We start from the raw sequence: 22,047 nt of genomic DNA, 5'->3' as shown, positions 1-22,047 counted from the left end.
TAAGCCATGGCGCCGGCCGAGATCTTTCATATGTTGGCCCACTCCCTAAATGGCCACAACAGCTAGGGCTGGGCCAGGCTGAAGCCAGGAGCCAGGTCTCCCATGTGAGTGCAGGGGCCCAAGCACTGGGGCCATCTTCCGCTGCTTTCCCAGGTGCATTAGCAGGGAGCTGGATGGGAAGTAGGCTGACACAAGAACAGGGTTTTTGTCAAGCACTTTGTAAACCATTAAGTACTATTCTAATTTAATTATTTCTATTATTATTAGTATGACAGGAGGGCTCATGAGGTCACTGAAGTCAGCCCCCAGAGGTAAGGCAATCTAGTAGCATACAAACCTGGGCTGCAGGCATCACAGAAAAAACTTAGGGAAACATAAAGATCTAAAGGAACTTAACTCTTATCTCCAGAGATCTATGCATGCTTAGAACACAATCAGAAGGCCAGAGAAAGTTCAGACTCACCGACCAGAGAAATCTAATTCCGTAGCAGAATATACATAAATAAAAAGTGAATCGCCACCTGGGTGGGCAAAATGTACAGGTTAGACAAATGTCTAGTCAGCAGAAAGTTGCTGCGGCTAGGGAAGTAAAGACCACAGATCTGGGGAGAAGACAGTTAGTTATTCGTGAGCATAAGTCTTCCAGAATAGGGGCAAATACTGTTACCTAAAAACCCAGAGTCTCCTTCCAGCCTCTGCCTACAGCAGACTTCCACAAGTACATATTGGCTTTAACACACTTTTCTTCCCTATCAGACAGCCTGATACAGTGCTAATGTTTGTCTTTGCATGGCATGACTAATACAATACTTTGCGCCTAAGGCTGATTAGTGAAAACCAGGCGAAATGAAGGATTATGTTTCCTAGTGGAGAAACATTTCCCACAAAAACATCACTTAAACTGCTGCCTCTATCAAGATGTACAAGAATGTGCTCCACTATCTACCTAAGTGCAGTTACAGGAATTCACTCCCTGTCTATCTAGGTAATGGGCGCCAAATGGAACCACATCTAGCTTTGTAGTAAGCATGTACAAGGTACGAAGGGCTACACGTTTGCTAGTTCTGTTCTTTTTTCCCTGTAACAGGCTGAGTTAGTCCTCCACATCCCCTGACCGTTATCTTAATAACAGAAATGACTTCCAAAAAGGAAACCTCAGTTCAGTTCTATCCCTGCCCACCTCCCTCTGCACACCTACATGCTTTCACAGAATTTAGTGAGCGTTGGGGGCTTGTCCTGATTCCTCCGATGGCGAAACCAGCATTGGATTTTTCGGACATCCCAGTCCAGTTGCTTTGACAGGCCCTCCAGCCTCTGCTCATCAGGATACTGTAGATATATGACCACAGTCAGAATACCCATTTTTCCCTCACACCCCTCATTAAATCTTTTTGACCAACCAAGTGGCAGAAGGGTGATACTAACATTGGCCCAACGGATGGTTACCATTCCAGGTTTTATCCCGAAGTCATTTTTCGCAAGAAATTCTAGTTCTTAAGCTAAGGGCCTTCACTGCTTACTTACACACATCCTTGTCTGGTCTTCTCCCTCCAGTCCAAGCTGAGTTAAAAAAGCGCATTCAGAACCCACACTGTAAAGGCTGCTTGTACCACCCCCATCCTGATTATGCAACTAAGCAGTGACAGAAGCAGGAGCAAGGAAAAACAAAAATAAGATCTGATGCGATTTGGGGGAAAAGAAGGTGCAGGCGGCCGCTGGGCCTAAAATTCAAAAGTGTAAACTTGACCATGTAGGGGCTCTTGGCCCAAAGGGACTTCTCTAAGGTGATGAAGTTCTCTTTATGGCTGTGAAGACTACCCAAATGTTAAAGATCAACCCATTCTGTCCTTACCTCCTCTGCCCTATGGAACAACCCCTCACATGAGTTTTCCTATGTCCTTGGCCACTTACCTTGGTGATAGATACGAACACCTTTTCAAGGATGGCATTGGGTTGGGCCTGATAAGGTCCACTGTCCTCGATGCCAACATGGAGTGCACAGGGTTTAGCAATAAATCTGCAATGGAGAAAACCCAAAGGCCAATTCTAAATATGGTTTGCTACACATGAAGGATAGATCCTGATTAGTGGACTGCTGGGAAGAAAACAAGGAAACAATGGGCAGGGAGCTAGAACTTTTTGATTTTGTTCTGGATTCTGCCACTGATACACTTGAGAACTGACCAACTGATGAAATACTGGGCACGCCAGTGCTGAGGCATAGCGGGTAAAGCCACCGCCTGCAGTGCAGGCATTCCATATGGGCGCGGTTAGAGTGCTGGCTGCTCCACTTCCGATCCAACTCTGCTGTGGCCTGGGAAAGCAGTAGGAGATGGCCCAAGTGCTTAGGCTCCTGAACCCGCGTGGGAGACCCAGAAGAAGCTCCTGGCTCCTTGCTTCGGATGGGCGCAGCTCCGTCCGTTGTGGCCAACTGGGGAGCGAACCAGCGGATGGAAGACCTCTCTCTTTCTCTCTGCCTCCCCTTTTCTTCTCTGTGTAACTCTTTCAAATAAATAAATAAATCTTAAAAAAAAAAACATACTGGGAGGTGGGCATGTAACCTAGCAGTTAAGATGCCCATATCTCACTTGCAGTGCCTTGGTTCCACACTTGGCTCTGGCTCCTGACTGCAACCTCCTGCTAACACAGGCCCTGAGTAACCAAGTTCCTGCCACCAACAGAAGCCCTGGAATGCATTCCTAGCTCCCAGATTCAGCCTGGCCCAGTCCCTCTGAACGTATCTGAGGAGTGATCTAGCAGGTGGAAGATCTCTCTGCCTCTAAAATGAAGATCAAATAGAGAGAGAGAGTGAGGAGAGAGAGAAACATGTTGGAATGTAAGCTCTCTTTTCTGACTTGTCATAACTTATTGAGCTTTGGAATCAAAACAACTTAGATAAAATCACTATTCTACCATTTACTGCATACATGACTCTGGCCAAGTTAAGCCTCAGTTTTTTCATCTATAAGCAGAAGATAATAACAATACCCTTGCTACTCAATATATGGTCCACACCGACAGCATTATTGGCATTTCCTAGAAGCTTTTTAAAAACACAGAATCTTGCCAGAGCTGGGATGCAGTAGGTTAAGTCTGCCTGCAGCGCCAGCATCCTGTATGGGCATTGGGTTGAGTACTGGCTGCTCCACTTCTGATCCAGCTCCCTGCTAATGGCCTGGGAAAGCAGCGGAGGATGGCCTAAGTACTCAGGTCCCTGCACCCGCTTGGGCTCAGCTCTGGACATTGCAGCCATTTGGGGAGTGAACCAGTGGATGGAAGACCTCTTTCTCAGTCTTTCCCTCCCTGTAACTCTGCCTCTCAAATAAATAAATATTAAAAAACAAACAATCTTGGAGCTGGCATTGTGGCACAGCAGGTAAAGCTGCTGCATGCAATGCCAGTATCTCATATGGACACCAGTTTGTGTCCTGGTTGGTCTACTTCTGATCTAGCTCCTCGCTAATGGTCTGGGAAAAGCAGCAGAAAATGGTCCAAGCATTAGGTCCCGTGGCAGCCATGTGGGAGACCTGAATGAAGTTCCTGGCTTCAGCCTGGCACAGCTTTGGCCATTGTGGCCATCTGGGGAGTGAACCAGCAGTTGGAAGATCTGTCTTCCACTCTGTGTGTTAACTCTTTCAAAATAAATAAATCAGGCCGGCGCCGCGGCTCACTAGGCTAATCCTCCGCCTTGCGGCGCCGGCACACCAGGTTCTAGTCCCGGTTGGGGCACCGATCCTATCCCGGTTGCCCCTCTTCCAGGCCAGCTCTTTGCTGTGGCCAGGGAGTGCAGTGGAGGATGGCCCAAGTCCTTGGGCCCTGCACCCCATGGGAGACCAGGATAAGCACCTGGCTCCTGCCATCGGATCAGCGCGGTGCGCCGGCCACAGTGCGCTACCGCGGCGGCCATTGGAGGGTGAACCAACGGCAAAAGGAAGACCTTTCTCTCTGTCTCTCTCTCACTGTCCACTCTGCCTGTCAAAAATAAAAAAAAAAAATTAAAAAAAAATCTAAAAAAAAAAAATAAATAAATCAACCTTAGCAAAATAATCTGGGGATACTGTCCAACTGCCACCTAGCTCTGCTGCTAGCAGGTGCAGGGACTCATCTCAGGACTTGGTCTTTTCTTCTTCTAGCTAGCATGTGTAATGGCTCAATAATGCGTAACTTTGAGCCCTATCCCAGCCCTGAAAAATCAGAATCTGCATTTTTAACAAGCTCCCCAGGTGACTCACATCCCAATCAAATGTGAGCACTTTCTACTTTTCAATGAGATAATGTATACAAAAGACCCGATACAAGGATACAAGCGAGGTGCTTCATAAGCAGTTTTCTGTATATAAAAGGACTAAGAGTTTAACTGGAGGGGAAAGTGGAATGGAGACTGAGCTCTTCCTGAGTCACAGTCACCTTTCTGCATGACCAAAAGAAATATTATGGAAATATTTAGAACTTTCAGTAGTCCTGAATAAAGAAATCAGGTAGTTAGAGAAGGCAGGAGGGAAATTACCTATTCACACTCAATTCTATTCCCAGATTTATCAGTAACTTGCTTAAGTCACTTACTCTCTTGGGTCTTGGTTTCATCATCTTAAAGAAGAGGTTACACAAAATGATTTCTAAGATTTTTTTTTTTTTTTTACAATTCTATGATGTTATTGATTGTAATTAAGTTGTAGCTTTCGGATCTTTAAAAACTGAGGAGCTGGGGGCCGGCACTGCGGCTCACTAGGCTAATCCTCCACCTTGCAGCGCCGGCACACCGGGTTCTAGTCCCGGTCGGGGTGCCAGATTCTGTCCCAGTTGCCCCTCTTCCAGGCCAGCTCTCTGCTGTGGCCCGGGAAAGCAGTGGAGGATGGCCCAAGTGCTTGGGCCCTGCACCCCACGGGAGACCAGGAGAAGCACCTGGCTCGTGCCATCGGATCAGTGCGGTGCGCCGGCCGCAGCGTGCCAGCCGCAGTGGCCATTGGAGGGTGAACCAATGGCAAAGGAAGACCTTTCTCTCTGTCTCTCTCTCTCCCTGTCCACTCTGCCTGTCAAAAAAAAAAAAAAAAAACCTGAGGAGCTGGGAGCTGGCATTGTGGCACACTGCCTGCCAACATTGGCATCCTATATCAGAGTGCTGGTTTGAGTCCCAGGTGCTCCATTTCCAATCCAGGTTCCTGTTAATGTGCCTGGGAAGTCAGCAGACGATGGCCCAAGTGCTTGGACTGTTGCCACCCACATGAGAGACCCAGATGAAGTTACTGGCTCTGGACTTCTGCCTGTTGCAAGCATCTGGGGAGTGAACCAGTGGATGAAAGATTCTCTGTTGTGCTGCCTTTCAAATAAGGCGTATTTATTTATTTATTTTAAAATTATTTTTATTTTTATTTTTTGACAGGCAGAGTAGACAGTGAGAGAGAGAGAGAGAGAGAGAGAGACAGAGAGAAAGGTCTTCCTTTTCTGTTGGTTCACCCCCAAATGGCCGCTACGGCCGGCACATTGCGCCAATCTGAAGCCAGGAGCCAGGTGCTTCCTCCTGGTCTCCCATGCGGGTGCAGGGCCCAAGCACTTGGGCCATTCTCCACTGCCTTCCAGGGCCACAGAAGAGAGCTGGACTGGAAGAGGAGCAGACAGAATCCGGCGCCCCAACCGGGACTAGAACCCGGGGTGCCGGCGCCGTAGGCGGAAGATTAGCCTATAGAGCCGTGGCGCAGGCCAAGGCTTATTTTTTAAAAAAAACATTTGAGGAACTCGTTTTCCAAGAAGAATCTCGCACTCCACCACAAGCAGAGATCTGTGTGAGCATCTGCTCTAGGAAAGCTCTACAGAGCACCTTACAGAATTAGCCAAAACCAGTTTCAGCCCCCTTAGTGGCGTGGGCAGTCCCACGCTGAAAATGTGCTGAGAGGCAGAAGATGCAGTGCTCCTGACCTGTTTTCTTACCTGCATATGAATCTAGATTTTATTATCTCTAAAGGACTGAGAATACGAAACTTTATTCTCTTTCTCTATGAAAAGTTTTTTTTTTTTTTAAATTCTTATCATCAGTGAAGTTCCTGAGCTGTAAGGAAACATTGATTCAGAGTACAAAGTTAGTCATATCAGTAACCCATTCTCTTTTACATGGGAGGTAAAAACAAGTTCCATTCAAAAGGTCAATGTTATTGGATATCTTATTATACATTGCTGGTATATTATTCTGCATACCAATAATTTAATCCCCAGCTCATGTTTCATCTGGGTGACACAGATAATATATTCCTTTTGTATTTACCAAGGCTCTGTGCTTCGTAGCTGCTCAGTAACCAATAAGTGACTTGTCTAGAGAAACCCACTTTTGGAGCTCAGTTTGGTTCCAGGATTAATCAGCATTCAGAAAAATAATAAACACAGTCAATCTTTGTTGTTGCGCTGATGTCATATCAGAAATATAGGTTAATCCTCCACCTGTGGTGCCGGCATCCCATATGGGCGCCGGTTCGAGACCCAGCTGCTCCTCTTCTGATCCAGCTCTCTGCTGTGGCCTGAGACGGCAGTAGAAGATGGTCCAAGCACTTGGCTCCCTGCACCCATGCAGGAGACCTGGAAGAAGCTCTTGGCTTCAGATTGGCTCAGTTCTGGCCATTGCGGCCATTTGGGGAATAAACCAGCAGATGGAAGATCTCTCTCTGTCTCTGTCTTTCTCTCTGAAACTGTCTTGCAAATAAATAAAAATAAATCTTCAAAAAGAAAAGTGCATCATCTGTCTCCTCCCAGCTACATAACTGTACGAAGATCCAAAAGCAGAAAACAGCCTTTGCAATTCTTACTCTTTCCCTCTAACCCAGGCCTCTTCTTCAACCCAGAAGCAATTAAGTGATTACATCTTGGAAGGTGGAGTTGGATTTCACTAGCTGGCAGAACCTGCGAAAGTGACACACTTATAAAATGGGGTAATATTACCACATGGGGTTATTTTCAAGATGAAATGACTTGATGTATCTGACACTTGAACAGCCACTGAAAGGCAGCTGTTATTTTCACTAGAAACAGACATTTCAGTATGGGTACTCTGATACCTCTGGGAAAGATGACAAATAAGAAACCCTTTGAAACAGCAGGGACAGTTCTGTAGCCCACTCACCTGGGTGACACCAAGATAATAATTATGATTATCTGGACTGTGGAGCAGTCTTAATGTCCTACAACTGTCATTAGTTTACACCCCACCCTCACTAGTTACCAAGTTCAGTAAAAAATATAAAGCTACTAGCATTTGTCAGTGCTAGCTGTTTGGACCCTAAGAATATTTACTTCACAAATATTTATCAAGCACTTATTTTTATGCTATCATATTAAGTTTTTTTTTTTAAGATTTATGTATTTATTTGAAAGGTGGAGTTACATTGAGGCAGAGGCAAAGAGAGAGACAGAGAGAGAGCGAGAGAGAAGTCTTCCATCCACTGGTTCACTCCCCAAATGGCTGCAACGGCTGGAGCTGTGCTGATCTGAAGCCAGGAGCCAGGAGCTTTCTCCGGGTCTCCCACGTGGGTGCAGGGGTCCAAGGACTTGGACCATCTTCTACTACTTTCCCAGGCCACAGCAGAGAGCTAGATACGAAGTGGAGCAGCCAGGAAATTTTTTTAAAGATTTATTTATTTATTTTAAAGTCAGAGTTACACAGAGAGAGAAGGAGAGGTAGAGAGGGAGAGAGAGAGAGAGAGAGAGAGAGAGAGGTCTTCCATCCACTGGTTTACTCCCCCATTGGCCACAATGGCCAGAGCTGCACCAATCCAAAGCCAGGAGCCAGGAGCTTCTTCTGGGTCTCTTGCACGGGTGCAGAGGCCCAAGCACTTGGGCCATCTTCTACTGCTTTCCCAGGCCACAGCAGAGAGCTGGATCAGAAGTGGAGCTGCCGGGACTCAAACTGGCGCCCATGTGGGATGCCAGCACTGCAGGTGGCGGCCTACAGCACCGGCCCCGTATGAAGTTTCATGATGATATTTACCAAGGACATGTAATTGGAAAATTTTCTCATTTCTAATTTGTGAGAAAACCATTAAATACATAGATTTAGTTACACACCTAAAGAATTTCCCTAATGAAGAAAGTGAAATAATTTGAAACAGAACTTTTACAAAAGGTTTTTTGGGGCTGGTGCTGTGACGTAGTGGATAAAGCTGCCACCTGCAGTGCCGGCATCCCGCACGGGCGCTGTTTCAAGTCCTGGCCGCTCTACTTCCAGTCTAGCTGTCTGCTATGTCCTAGAAAAGCAGTAGAATATGGCTCAAGTATATCCACGTGGGAGACCTGGAAGATCCTGGCTTCTGATCAGCCCAATTCTGGTCGTTGCGGCCATTTTGGGAGTGAACCTGCGGATGGAAGACTTCTCTCTGCAACTCTGCCTTTCTTTTTTCTTTCTTTCCTTTTTTTTTTTTTTTTTTTTAAGATTTTATTTATTTATTTGACAGGTAGAGTCACAGACAGTAAGAGAGACAGAGAGAAAGGTCTTCCTTCTGTTGGTTCACTCCCCAAATGACCGCGATGGCCAGAGCTGTGCCGATCTGAAGCCAGGAGCCAGGTGCTTCTTCCTGGTCTCCCTAGTGGGTGCAGGAGCCCAAGCACGTGGGCCATCCTCCACTGTTTTTCCAGGCCACAGTAGAGAGCTGGATTGGAAGAGAAGCAGCCAGGACTAGAACCGGCGCCCATGTGGGATGCCGGTGCCGCAGGCGGAAGATTAACCCAGTGAGCCATGGCATCGGCCCCCACTCTACCTTTCAAATAAATAAATATTCTTTAAAAAAGAAGGATGGAAGCTTTCTCCATCCATCTGCTGGTTCACTCTCTAAATGTTCACAACAGTTGGGACTGGACCAAGTGAAAGCTGGGAGCTGGGAATTGAAAGCAAGTGTCTCATGGGAGTGGCAGGAACCCAATCACTTGGCCCGTCACCACTGCCTCCCAGGATCTGCACTAGCGGGAAGCTGGAGTCAGGAGCCAGAGCCAGGAACTGAACGGAGGCACTCTGATACGGGATGCCGGCATCTTGTTGCTGAGCTATTTACCCATGCCATGAAATCACAACCTTTGAGGATAAGTTCATTATGCGTCATTCCAAAGGCTGGCATTTGGAATAACCTGTGAAGCAGCTATCTAGGCTGACCAAACTCCAAAGAGCCTGGCATCCATCCCTTGAGCAGAGCATGTAACTTTCTGAAAATGTGGTCTGAGACCCCTGGAGGTCCTAGAGACTTTTCAGGTCTACAAGGTCAAAACTACTTCAATGATCTTCACAGTAATTGGGTAACATTTTTTCACTGAAAACATTTTATTGGCCTTTTGGATACTTCTGCTGGAACAAGTGCACAGGCCTCCTCTTTGCTGATTCTGTGTTTGGCCCCAGTGCGGCCTGTCCTGTGCTTCTATAACTTCTTAAGAATATTTTTTCCTCTCCTTCACTCATGAAATTTCCACAGGCTACATTACACATCTAAATGGACTAAATGGAGAAGCTGACATGAAAATTCAGCTGCCAGATAAAGATATTTACAATATGTAAAATAATGCTACTCTTCACTTTCTTTGAAGTTATTTTTTGTAAAATATATACTATCATAGAATTGGTTACTGTTACATTTAAACGAATAGATATTTGTGAAACTTTTTCCACCCTAATTTCTTCAACAGTACATATCAATAGGCATTTCTCACATAGACAACATTCTGGAATCCCTGAGGCATTCTTAGGGTAGAAAAGAGCCCTGAGAGCATAGTTTGAAAACACTGGGGAAAAAAAAAAAAAAAATCAAACTTATCCTGTGATTTTCTTCCCTCCCCAGGATCAACGTGATGCCCAAGTTTTTAAGATAATTTGTCAAACGAGACTTCCCCTCACTGGCAGGTCTGAAGAGGTAGGTCTACGAAAGGAAGCTACTCCCTTCTACCTGCCACTTCAGGAACATGGGCCTTGTGACCCAATATGACAGTAATTTTTGGGTTCTGCCTTATAGAGATTATTCATACTGTTCTTTTCCTGCATTTTTTTTTTTTGTATTTATTTGAAAGAGTAATAGAGAGAGGTAGAGCCATAGAGAGAAAGAGGTCTTCCATCCTCTCGTTCACTCCCCAAATGGCTGCAATGGCTGATCCAAAGCCAGGAGTCAGGAACTTCTTCCATTTCTCCCATTTGCGTGCAGAAGCCCAAGGACTTGGGCCATTTTCTTCTGCTTTCCCAGGCCATAACAGAGAGCTGGATTGGAAGTGGGGCAGCCGGGACTCGAACCGCAGCCCATATGGGATGCCAGTGCTGCAGGCCAGGGCTTTAACCCACTGTGCCATAGCACTGGCTCCATTTTCCTGCATTCTTATACACAGCAACAGTTGACCTAAGACTGGGTTAGATAAAATTTAACTGCTGGTTTGCTTTTTATACCAAAGAGAAGAGTTATACTCACAATTCTACCTTTTGAGTCACTATCACATCATTTATGGATATTAACCCTACAAAAATGCATTTGAAAGTCTAGATCAAGTTTCTCAACTGGAATATCATGGCAAGTTAATACAAATAGGCTATACTTTTGTGGAGATATTGATCTTGGCTATTAGGGTGGTCCATGAGGACTGGGGTAGCCAGAAACCCTTAGAGTATACAGCCGCTGGCTTCATTTACTCCACTGTAAAATGCAAATTATTTTTTATGTGTACAGCAAGATGACCAAATTGGAAAGCACTGGTTTAGATCAATTTCTAGAAAAATATAAAGTACTAAGGTAGATATATAAGAACAATAATGACCAAAGAAACAAACAGGGAATAGGATGAAAGAAACAAAATACAAGAAAATAAGGTCTTAGAACCAGCCCTGTGACACAGTGGATTAGAGCCACAGCCTGCAGCACCAATATTCCATGTGGGCGCCGGTTCGAGTCCCCGCTGTTCCACTCCCTATCCGGCACCCTGCTAATGCACCTGGAAGGCAGTGGAGGATGGCCCAGGTGCTTGGACCCCTGCAGCCATGTGGGAGACCTGGAAGAAGCTCCCAGTCCTGGCTTTGGGCTGGCCCAGTCCCGGTCATTGAGGTCATCTGGGGAGTGAACCAGCACATGGAAGATGTCTTGCTCTGTCTCTCCCTTCTCTATAATTCTGCCTTTCACATAAATAAATAAATCTTAAACAAACAAAAACAAGGTCCTACACAAACTGATGAGGATGGTGTATCATTTCTGAATCTGAAATCTACCCACTCCCATCAGATAACTGAGATGTTTAAATAAAGATTTTCAAGGCCAAATAAAGTCTGCTTATTCAGCTAATTTAATCCTTATATATAAAAGTATTTGAAAAATCCTCCTGATACATGCACTCCCAAGAAGCACGCAGAGTCCTACATGAAACACATTCAGAAAGTCCTTTCCTCTTACAACTGCGTTCTGTTATGATTTCATTCATTCATTCATTCATTCATTCAAAAGGCAGACAGAGGGATATGATATGGGGTGTGGGAATCTCAAGCAGCAGTTTAACCCACTGTAGCACAGTACCGGGCACACTGAGTACATTTTTAGACACTATTCTGTGATAAGGAGGACGTGCACATGAAGTACTTCTGTTCCACACACAAGTGTACGGTTGTCTCAAGAAAAAGCACTTGTGTGACTGACATGTGAACTAAACTACATCACCTTTTTCATAAAACCATAATTTTACCTAAAAGAATGACGAGAGACTAACATTATTTAAATGTGGGTATTTTTAAAGCTAATTTATTTTTATGTATTTGAGAGAGAGCGAGCGAGCGCGAGAGAGAGAGAGAGAGAGAGAGACAGAATGAATCTTCTATCTGCTGGTTCTCTCCTCAAATGATCACAACAGCTAGGGCTGGGTCAGGACAATTAGGAGCCCAGAACTCGTGCCAGGTCTCCCACAAGGGTGGCAGGGACACAAGTACTTGAGCCATCACCTGCTGTCTTCTAGGGTGGGCATGAGCAAGAAGTTAGAATTGAAGGAGGTGCCACGACTTGCACCATCTGATACAGGATGCAGTTGTCCCAAGTGGCATCTTAATGGCTTGACCAAACACCTAACCCATGACTGTCCATTCAAAATGTAAAATACGGATAAGCCAATTGTATCACAAGAGAATGAACAGTTGCTGACAGGGCTTCTGATTACAATTTGTAACCAAATTTACTACTTCTTGTGTTTTGGTATAATATCAAAAATATCAAGTTAAATGAAAGGGCTATTTTTGGGGCAGGCATGGTGGTGCAGTGGGTTAACCCTCATCCCATTTCCGAGTGTTGATTTGAGTTCTGGCTGCTCAGTTTTTGATTTACTTTCCTGCTAATGCTCCTGGGAAGCTCATGAGGGCCCAAGTACTTGGGCCCCCACCACCCACATCGGAGACTTGGATACAGTCCCTGGATGGAAGATATCTCTTTCTCTCTACTGCTCTACCTTCCAAAAAAGTCAATCTTAAAAATATTATATATACATATATTACACACACACAACATATACTTATTTCCTTTTAATTGCATACTTTTGTAAGGTCAGCTTTTCTTCACATATACTTCAACAAAAGCAACATATCACAAAAAATCAAATGTAGAACCAAGTGAGGAGAATAAGCCAGACATTAAAAAGATTTGCAAAAATGTAAAATTAGTGTTTTCTCAGGAAATACTTTTTCTTTTAGAAAATAAATTCCTAAAAACATTAATTTATTTGAAAGAGTAAGAGAGAGAGAGAGGGAGATCGATCTTCGATTTGTTGGTTCATGCCTCAAATGCCTTCAACAGTTGGAGCTGGCCCAGGTCAAAAGCAGAGGCCTGGCATGCCATCTGGGTCTCCCATGTGAATGTCAGGAATCCAAGCACTTGGGCTACTACCTGCTGCCTCCCAGGTGCATTAGCAGGAAGCTGGTTTGGAGGTGGAGGTGGGACTCAATCCCAGGAACTCTGATATAGCATGTGGTTGTCCCTATGGTTGGTTTCCCTGCTGTATCACAATGTCCACCCCCAGAAAATGTTATTTTTTAAAAAATTTACTTATGGGCTTACAATGTGATGTAGCAGGTAAAACTGCCACTTGCAATGCCAGCATCCCATATGGGTGCTGGTTGGAGTCCCCGCTGCTCTACTTCCAATCCAAGTCCCTGCTAATGCACCTGGGAAAGGAGTGGAAGATGGCCCAAGTGCTTGGGCCCTGCACCCCATGGGAGACCAGGATAAGCACCTGGCTCCTGCCATCGGATCAGCGCGGTGCGCCGGCCGCAGCGCGCTACCGCGGCGGCCATTGGAGGGTGAACCAACAGCAAAAGGAAGACCTTTCTCTCTGTCTCTCTCTCACTGTCCACTCTGCCTGTCAAAAAAAAAAAAATAAAATAAATAAAATAAAAAGAGAATTATTTCAAGTTCAATGTTAAAGTGTTTCCAGACACGAACTAATTTGAGACTAACTTTGCAGTTTTATTATACAGTAGCAAATAAACATTTTACTTTCTACGGAGCCCTGGTTCTCAAAGCATGGTTGGAGAACAGCTGGGAGTGTGTAAAACTCTTAGGATATTTACGAAGTCTTCCCTTTCCAACTTTGTATTTCATACACACACACACGGCCTTATTTTATAGTGTGTATGAAATATGGTTATGTTACACGTAGGTCAGATATTCTTCATGACCTTCAATCCAAACAACCTAACACAATAGATTAAATGCAGAAACAGGTACTGAGAACCTAGATTCCTCCATTAAACCAGATAACAAAGAGATTTACAAAAGCATGAAACAATGCCATTCTTATTAGTAAATTTTTAATATAGTTACTTTTCATAAAATATTGTTTACGTTAACATGTACTGAGCTTACCATTATTTTTAAATGACTTAACAAATACATCTTTTTAAACTTTTTTAGTCAATACAATAAATACTGATGGATATAATCTATATACACAGAAACTCTTTGGGGCATTCAGTAATTTTTCAAAGTATAAAGGAGTCTGCAGATAAAATATTTGAGAATTCACTGCTATTGAAAAAGTAATTTCAGGAGCCAATGTCTAAAGCAGAAGTATGTCTCAGTCATTTGTTCAATGAACACTTATTGAAAAGCTAATATGTAGTGCAATAGAAATATGGTTTTGGGGGAAGAGAAGCCTACAAAAAGAGCCCAGTCTGATGGTCATCTCCAGAGAGCAGGTCAGTTCAAGCCTCCTGTAAAACAGTTTCATTCAAGATCTCTGAAAACTATTTCCCTGTTCAAATCTCAGCTGTGACCTGACAATGTTGCTGGCATCGCTCACTTCGCCTAGCTCCTTGATTTCACCACAAAAATACTATGGGGAAACCTTAGTAGACTAAGTAAAGAGAATATGGAAATTGCCCAGGAAAAATGATAAAGCCGGAAACAATAATTGAGATTATCTACCTAGCTAGAAGCAGAAGAATTTACCATTATAGATGTTCTTCTCCAGCACTGTATGTACATCTTCTTCTTTGTATATCTAATCATTCTAATGTACAAGAAGAGCTCTAGAAAAGAACACTAAGATGTGGAAAAGTCAACCTACTCATTCCTTTCATTACATATATTTATCTTTTTAAAAAATTTTACTTAGGGGGCTGGGTATCAGTTTGTGTCCCAGTTGCAAGAGGGCCCAAGTGTTTGGGCCCCTGCTACCAAAGTGGCAAATGTGGAAGATCCTGGCTCCCAGCTTTGGCTTGGCTCAGCCCCGGCCATTGTGGCCATCTGGGGAGTGGACCAGTGGATGGAATACCTCTCTGTCTTCCTCTTTCTCTGCAACTCTAACTTCAAATAAATAAATAAATAAATCTTTAGAATTTTTATTTCTTGATTTTATTTCTTTGAAAGGCAGAGACACAAACAGACCCTTAGAGATCGCCTAACTGTTGGTTCACTCCCCAAATGGCAGCAATGGCTGGGGTTGGGCCAGGCTGAAGCCAGGAGCCTGGAACTCCCTCCAGCTCTCTCACGTGGGTGTCAGGGACCCAACGACTTGGGCCATCACCTGTATTCACTGGAAGCTGGATTCAGGAGTACAGCTGGCACTCTCATAGAGGATACAGGTGTCCCAAGTGATGTCTCAACCTCTATGACAAACGGCCACCCCATTTATCTTTTAAATGTGACTGACTATACAACAACGTATTTCTTTCTTTAAGCAAAAAGACAACCAAACCTACACATATACACTCAAGCCAAATAAGTGGGCTGGAGAAAAAGGCAATAGAATGCTCTTTCTCAAGAGATTTTTATTATCCTTCATAGTCCAAGAAATAGTTGGTTGTTAGTGAGATGCTAAGCCTGAATTTTAGTTAACAACTGTTTAAAGGAACTGAAGGTGGGTGCTATGGTGCAGCAGGTTGCCACAGCTTGAGACACCTGCATTCCCTATCGGAGTACCGGTTCACGGCCTGTATACTTGGCTAATGAAGGCATCCTGGGAGGCAGCTGATGATGGCAAGTGCTTGGGCTCCTGCCACTGACATGGGAGACCCAGATGGGGTTCCAGACTTGTGGCTTATGCATTGCCCAACTCTGACAATTCTGGGCATTTGGGAAGTCAATCAATGGATGGAAGACCTCTCTCTGTCTCTCCTTCTCTATCACTCTGCCTTACAAATATATAAATCTTTAAAAAAAGTAAAATTAATTTTGATAGTGTATTTTGTTTAGTCTGATATATTCAAAATACTAACATATCAATACATAATCAACATAGAAATTGAGGTACTTAATCTTTTTTTCTGTGCTAATAAGCCTTTTTTTTTTTTTTTTAAAGATCTGTTGGGGCTGGCACTACTGCATAGTGGGTAAAGCCGCCACCTGTGGTGCCGGCAACTCATATGGGCACTGGTTCAAATCCTGGCTGCTCCACTTCCAATGCTATAGCCTCTGCTACAGCCTGGGAAAGCAGTAGAAGATGGCCCAAGTGCTTGGGCCCCTGCACCTGCGTGGAGACCCAGAAGAAGCTCCTGGCTCCTGGCTTTGGATCAGCACAGCTCTGGCTGTTGCACTCATCTGGGGAGTGAACCAGTGGATGGAAGACCTCTTTCTCTTTCTGTCTCTGCCTCTCTGTAACTTTCTTTCTTTTTTTTGAAGATTTATTTATTTACTTGGAAGTCAGAGTTACACAGAGAGAGAAGGAGAGGCAGAGAGAGAGAGAGAGGTCTTCCATCCGCTGGTTCACTCCTCAGATGGCCGCAACAGTCAGAGCTGAACTGATCTGAAGCCAGGAGCCAGGAGCTTCCTCCGGGTCTCCCACTTGGTGCAGGGTGCAAGGACTTGGGCCATCTTCCACTGTTTCCCAGGCCATAGTAGAGAGCTGGATAGGAAGTGGAGCAGCCCGGACTCAAACTGGTGCCCATATGGGATGCTGGCACTGTAGGCCAATGGCTCTACCTACGCCAGCCCCATGTGCTAAGCCTTTTAAATCTAGTGTATCTTCTATACTTAATGACACATCCCAATTCTGACTTGTTCCATCTGAAATCCCCAAAAGCCACATGCAGCTATGACTCTTACTAGATAGCACAGTTCTAGATTAATTAAGAGGGAATTATTCTTCGTATCTAAGAAAATTGTTAAGATTTTTTAGGGGCTGGCACTGTGGTGTAATAAGTTAAGCTGCTGCCTGCAATGCTCGCACCCGATTTGGGTGCCAGTTCGAATTCTGGTGGCTCCACTTTATTTTTTTTTTATAAACTTTAATTCCATTTTTTCCACATATCTTTTTTTTTAAGTTTTATTTATTTGTTTGAAAGTCAGAGTTACACAGAGAGAAGGAGAAGCAGAGAGAGAGAGAGGTCTTCCATCTGCTGGTTCACTCCTCAGTCAGCTGCAATGGCAGGAGCTGTGCCAATCCGAAGCCAGAAGCCAGGCGCTTCCTCCAGGTCTCCCACGTGGTTGCAGAGGCCCAAGGACTTGGGCCATCTTCTACTGCTTTCCCAGGGCACACAGCAGGGAGCTGGATGGGAAATGGAGCATCCAGGGCTTGAACTGGCACCCAAATGGGATACTGGCACCGCAGGCGGTAGCTTTACCTGCTATGCCACAGCGTGGGTCCCTGCTCCACTTGATTCAGCTCTCTGCTAATGAACCTGGGAAAGCAGCAGAGGATGGCCCAAGGACTCGGGCTCCTGCACCCATGTGGGAGACTCAGATGAAGCTCCCAGCCATTGCAGCTATTTGGGGAGTGAACCAGCAGATGTAAAATCTGTCTCTCCCTCTCTCCCTCTGTAAGACTACCTTTCAAATAAATTAAAAAAAAAAAAAAAAGATTTTTTAAAAAAAAGTTATATTGGGCCGGCGCCGTGGCTCAACAGGCTAATCCTCCACCTTGCGGCGCCGGCACACCAGGTTCTAGTCCCGGTTGGGGCACCGGATTCTATCCCGGTTGCCTCTCTTCCAGGCCAGCTCTCTGCTATGGCCCAGGAAGGCAGTGGAGGATGGCCCACGTCCTTGGGCCCTGCACCCGCATGGGAGACCAGGAGAAACACCTGGCTCCTGGCTTCGGATCAGCGTGATGCGCCGGCCGCAGCAGCCACTGGAGGGTGAACCAATGGCAAAAAGGAAGACCTTTCTCTTTCTCTCTCACTATCCACTCTGCCTGTCAAAAAAAAAAAAAAAAAAAAAAAAGTTATATTGGCCAGCGCTGCGGCTCACTTGGCTAATCCTCCGCCTGTGGCGCCGGCACCCCGGGTTCTAGTCCCGGTTGGGGCACCGGATTCTGTCCCGGTTGCTTCTCTTCCAGTCCAGCTCTCTGCTGTAGCCCGGGAGTGCAGTGGAGGATGGCCCAAGTGCTTGGGCCCCTGCACTCGCATGGGAGACCAGGAGGAAGCACCTGGCCCCTGGCTTCAGATCGGCGCAGCGCGCCAGCCGTGGCGGCCATTTGGGGGGTGAACCAATGGAAGGAAGACCTTTCTCTCTGCCTCTCTCTCTCACTCTCTAACTCTGCCTGTCAAAAAAAAAAAAAAATTGTATTTATATTTAACTCCTTTTCCAGTAATTCCTTAATTACCTTACCTAACGATGAAATAAAGAGTGGATCCACACAAATGGGCCAAAACTCACATTTTATTTGCCTAAAAATACCTCATAGAGTTAGATAAAACAGGTGTATCTCCCTGTGGTACTCTGTAAGTAAGGTATAGATTTACTTGCTGCCTCCCCTTTAATCTCTTCTTTACCAATCAGGAGACTTGAGTTTTCTGCATCAGGAAGTAGCTGCCGCAAAAATACGACATTCTCTGCACTGACAAGTATGCCGTCTCCAGGGATAAGGCAGGAACCTAACCTCAGGCAGCACAGTATTCAAGAGCTGTCTGCAGAGCGTCCACGCCCACTGAGCAAGGGCTGGCGAGAGGAGCTTTTCCCAGAGAAGGGCGGGACAAGGAGGCTTCTGGCCATCTGGAACTTATGAAGAGGTGATCCCTTAGATAAGGGCAGGGCCACAGGGCCACGTGGCCACGTTCGCCAATCTCACTCGGCTGCATCGGCAAAGCTCACTGAATTCCGTGGTTACAATTTAGTGATGCCTAACAGAGCACCTTCAGGGATCAGTGGGATGGGCTGGCTCCCTTACAGCTAGTCAGCAGTTACGGCCACTCTTCCCAAAGCCTTTCTCCTCTCTGGAGGCCACACAGATGCTGCACCACAATGCTGTGAAAATGGCAAACCTGGGAGGAAGGCAGCAGGCCTATTAGGAAGAGAAAGAAAGCTCTTCCTCCACTTAAGATAGCGGAAGTGGAGAGAGCAGGAAAACAACAACAACAACAACAACAAAACGCAACATGCAGCAGAGGTAGCAAGGCTTACAAGTTCGAGATGAAAAGAATCATTAAAGAACATGCACAAGAAAGTGAGTCACCTCCTCTCCTGTCATCAGCTACATGACGGGCAGCAAATGAATCTGTTCAGTCCCTAGTGACAGAGAATGGTATATAGACAGTTCTTGACACGCCCTAGGAAGGTTACCTTTAAGTAATACGAGGGGACTGGAATAAACCCAGTGAAGTGCTCATCCATCTTCTGCATCAATCACAAAATAATTTTCTCCTGCCAACAAAAAGCTCCTATTGCAATGCCACGCTCCAAATAAATGAGCTTGTCCGGATCTGATAGTATCAGTTAAGTCTGAAACTCCTAGTTGCTTCCAAAAAAACAAAGAGTTCAAGGGACTAGACCTTAAGTTTTAAACAATTTTATCTTCAAAAATTCAGTTGAAGTCAGACCCAAGGTTGGACCACTCTTTCCCTCTGATTTCAATCAGCAACATGGTATTAAAAGATGCAACAAGTGGAAGAATTTCTTATCTCTCTTTGTGACAAAGTGCGGGGGTAGTGTGAGAATGTTGGAGGAGAGGAGAAAGAGATATTGTGGAAGTGTTCAACTTGCAAATGTGGTATGGTGAAGCTTAACAACAGAAACAAAGAATTATAATTTTACCTTTCTCAATTAAGCCAAACATCTATTTCAGATTGAAGATCTAGATACCAGGTTCTCCTCTGGGCATCTCAGATGACTGAACCCTTCTCATTCAGTAAGTATTTGCTGACCATATGCTACAGCTGAGGAGGCATTGTGCAAGGCACAGGCTACCACAAGGCAATCTGTCAACAGAGGCCCACAAAGGAGACCTGCTCTGTGGCAGGTAGTAAGTGCCTCTCTGCAGTTCTTTAATAAAACAAATGGTCAGATACAATCACTTTATTTATGGTCAGATGGCTTTTCAAATCAGCCCCATCAGCTGCAGCTCCAGTTCTTTAGGTCATGGGGAAAACTCAAAATCATAAATGCTTGGTGTGGGTGATGAGAAGGAAGGGAAAGCAAGAAATAACTCCAAACTCTACAGAGTGTATTTACTCTTTGGGAGATTCCTGAAAACACAGAGAGACCATTAATAAGAGAGGAGTGAAAGACTCATTAGACTATCTAATGTTAAAGTTTATAGTAATAATCCGAACCTCCTCCCCAAAATTCAAAGTTCAAGTCAAATGCATCATATCAAATAACTAAGATTGGGATGAGCATGGATTTGCTCTCCTTGTATCCTGGAATATGAGGAACAGGAGGTTAAATCTTAACATATGAAAGGTGGATTAGGGATTAGGAAAGGATGGCCATGTTTATACAGTGGAATGAGCACTGAGTTGGAGAAAATAACCTGGATCCTACTTGTAGCTCCTCCTCCAACCTCTGAAAAGCATAAGATGTTTCTACTATCTGCAAAAGGGATGTGGGACTTCTAGCTCTTAACAGTCTATGATTACTACATGAATTCCTTCTAAAAACTAAATATGTATGTGCGATTTGAGAAATGGGATAATGTGGGAAAGACTAATTGTCCCTGTATTTCTAATACGGCCTTTACTCCACTCTAAGGGTGGCTTCTAGTCCCTTTATGGAAGACTCATAGGAGCGGAACTCGTAACCCAGAAGTCAATTCTAATTACTTACTGAGGTAGCTGAGACACAAAACGGTAAGGCTGCTTCTAGGGTTAAAATTTTCCTAAGAGCAAACACGCAACAACACACCTGTTCTTACTAGCTTAGAAACACCATACTAGAATGCTTTCAACTCAGTCTTCTCATCCACTCTGTACTCTCCTGACACTGGAGTACCATAGAAACATCCAGATAGAATTCCCACAGGTCAAAGATCCTTTCCAGCACCTCTGTCAGGGGATAGATATACGTCTTCAGCCACCTGATGAAACCCTATGGAATCCAAAGATACACAAATTTCTATTAAATATTTAGAAGTAGCCAGCTCTTAGCACTAACATGGGGAAGACGCTCACATGCATTCATATGAAAAGCAGACTTCTCTTTTTCAATGAACTTTTTCTTTTGGTCTTCAATCTTGTATTTTCTTTGTCATTTTCTTTCCTTTCTCTTTTTTCAGCCCTCATTTACAGATACCAAGGAAGGGAATACCTGGATCTAGTTTACTCCCAATCTGAGAGAAAAGTGGCCTGTGTCCCTACCTGGGAATACCTAACACTATGATCATACTTCAAAAAACTGCATCACTAAGTTCCTGGGGAATCCAGAAAAGACCTCTGGGTTTCATGTGCTTCAGTTAAAAAAAAAAAAAAAAAACACAAAACTTTTTTGGCCCTTGAACATCTATCTAGTACAGCAGTTTGATGACAATACACAAATACTATGAATAAATGGACGAATCAGAAATGTTCCACACATCATTGACATAACCCAGACAGGTTATGACCTTTTCAGGAAGTAACATGACTTTTTTTCTGCAGTATGCTGCCATCCTAGAAAAGGTATTCCTGCATTACAAACATTACCGCTCCGGTTAAAGGCCAAAGGCAAAGACGATGTTATGGTGCCACCCTCATTACTTAAGTCCTATGCGAGTAGATTTGATCAAAATCATCCGCCGCTGTAAGCTCCCATTACAAAAGCATTGCATCAAATCCTCAGGGAACATATTTTAGAAAGCGTGTATGATCCACTCCCTCCAAGAAGGGAGAAGTCACTTCTACCAAGAGAACACGCTTGGACCAAGTGGGCAGCGACCCTGCTAACCTTACTTAGAAGACGGCTTCCATCCGGCTCCCATAATGACCCCCGCGGCTCTCCATCCCTTCAAGACGACCCCTTCTCCTGCCACTGAGGTCCCCAAGACCTGTTCTGCAGCTAATATGACAATGTCCCGTACGTTGGAGACCTTGGGCTCCACCACACCCTTTGCCAACCAGATTTCTACGGTCCTGCTGATAAACGTCCTCGAGCTGACAAACCAAGGCGCAAGGGCCTAACTCTTCCTCCAACTCTCAGAAAACGACAGTGCCCGGAGGGGGGGAGGGGGGAGCGTAGATCCTTGCGAACCCACTCCTTTTGCTGAGAGCGCCTGGCCCTTGCGTTGATCCCTCGGGTTCCAAGACCCCAACTAAGTGGCTCTACTGGGCCCTTCCTTCTGGGTTAGGGGGTCTCTGCCGGGGCTGCTTCCTCGCCTGCAGAATTCCTGAAGGTTGGGAGGAGGCCTAAACCCTCCGCAAGGCGACCCCCGGGATAGGCTCTTGCCCCGGACCCT

General features: G+C 45.0%; 1 protein-coding gene across 3 annotated transcripts in view; it reads right to left on the bottom strand.

Moving 5' to 3' along the window:
- CERS5 (ceramide synthase 5) overlaps window positions 1-22,047 on the bottom strand; it is a 32,806-nt gene that overhangs the window by 10,344 nt on the left and 415 nt on the right. For all 3 annotated transcript variants that reach the window (XM_062203687.1, XM_062203686.1, XM_062203685.1), the window contains exons 2-4: window positions 1,912-2,017; window positions 1,199-1,329; window positions 464-521 (exon numbers count right to left, since the gene is read on the bottom strand). In XM_062203687.1, the coding sequence (XP_062059671.1) occupies window positions 464-521; window positions 1,199-1,329; window positions 1,912-2,017 (295 nt within the window). The remainder of the gene's footprint in view (window positions 1-463; window positions 522-1,198; window positions 1,330-1,911; window positions 2,018-22,047) is intronic.

The sequence above is a fragment of the Lepus europaeus genome, chromosome 10 (genome assembly GCF_033115175.1).
Source record: "Lepus europaeus isolate LE1 chromosome 10, mLepTim1.pri, whole genome shotgun sequence".
In the NCBI taxonomy this organism is placed as follows: Eukaryota; Metazoa; Chordata; class Mammalia; order Lagomorpha; family Leporidae; genus Lepus; species Lepus europaeus.
Note: the sequence above shows the minus strand (reverse complement) of the source record. Positions and strands in the feature narration are given on the sequence as shown.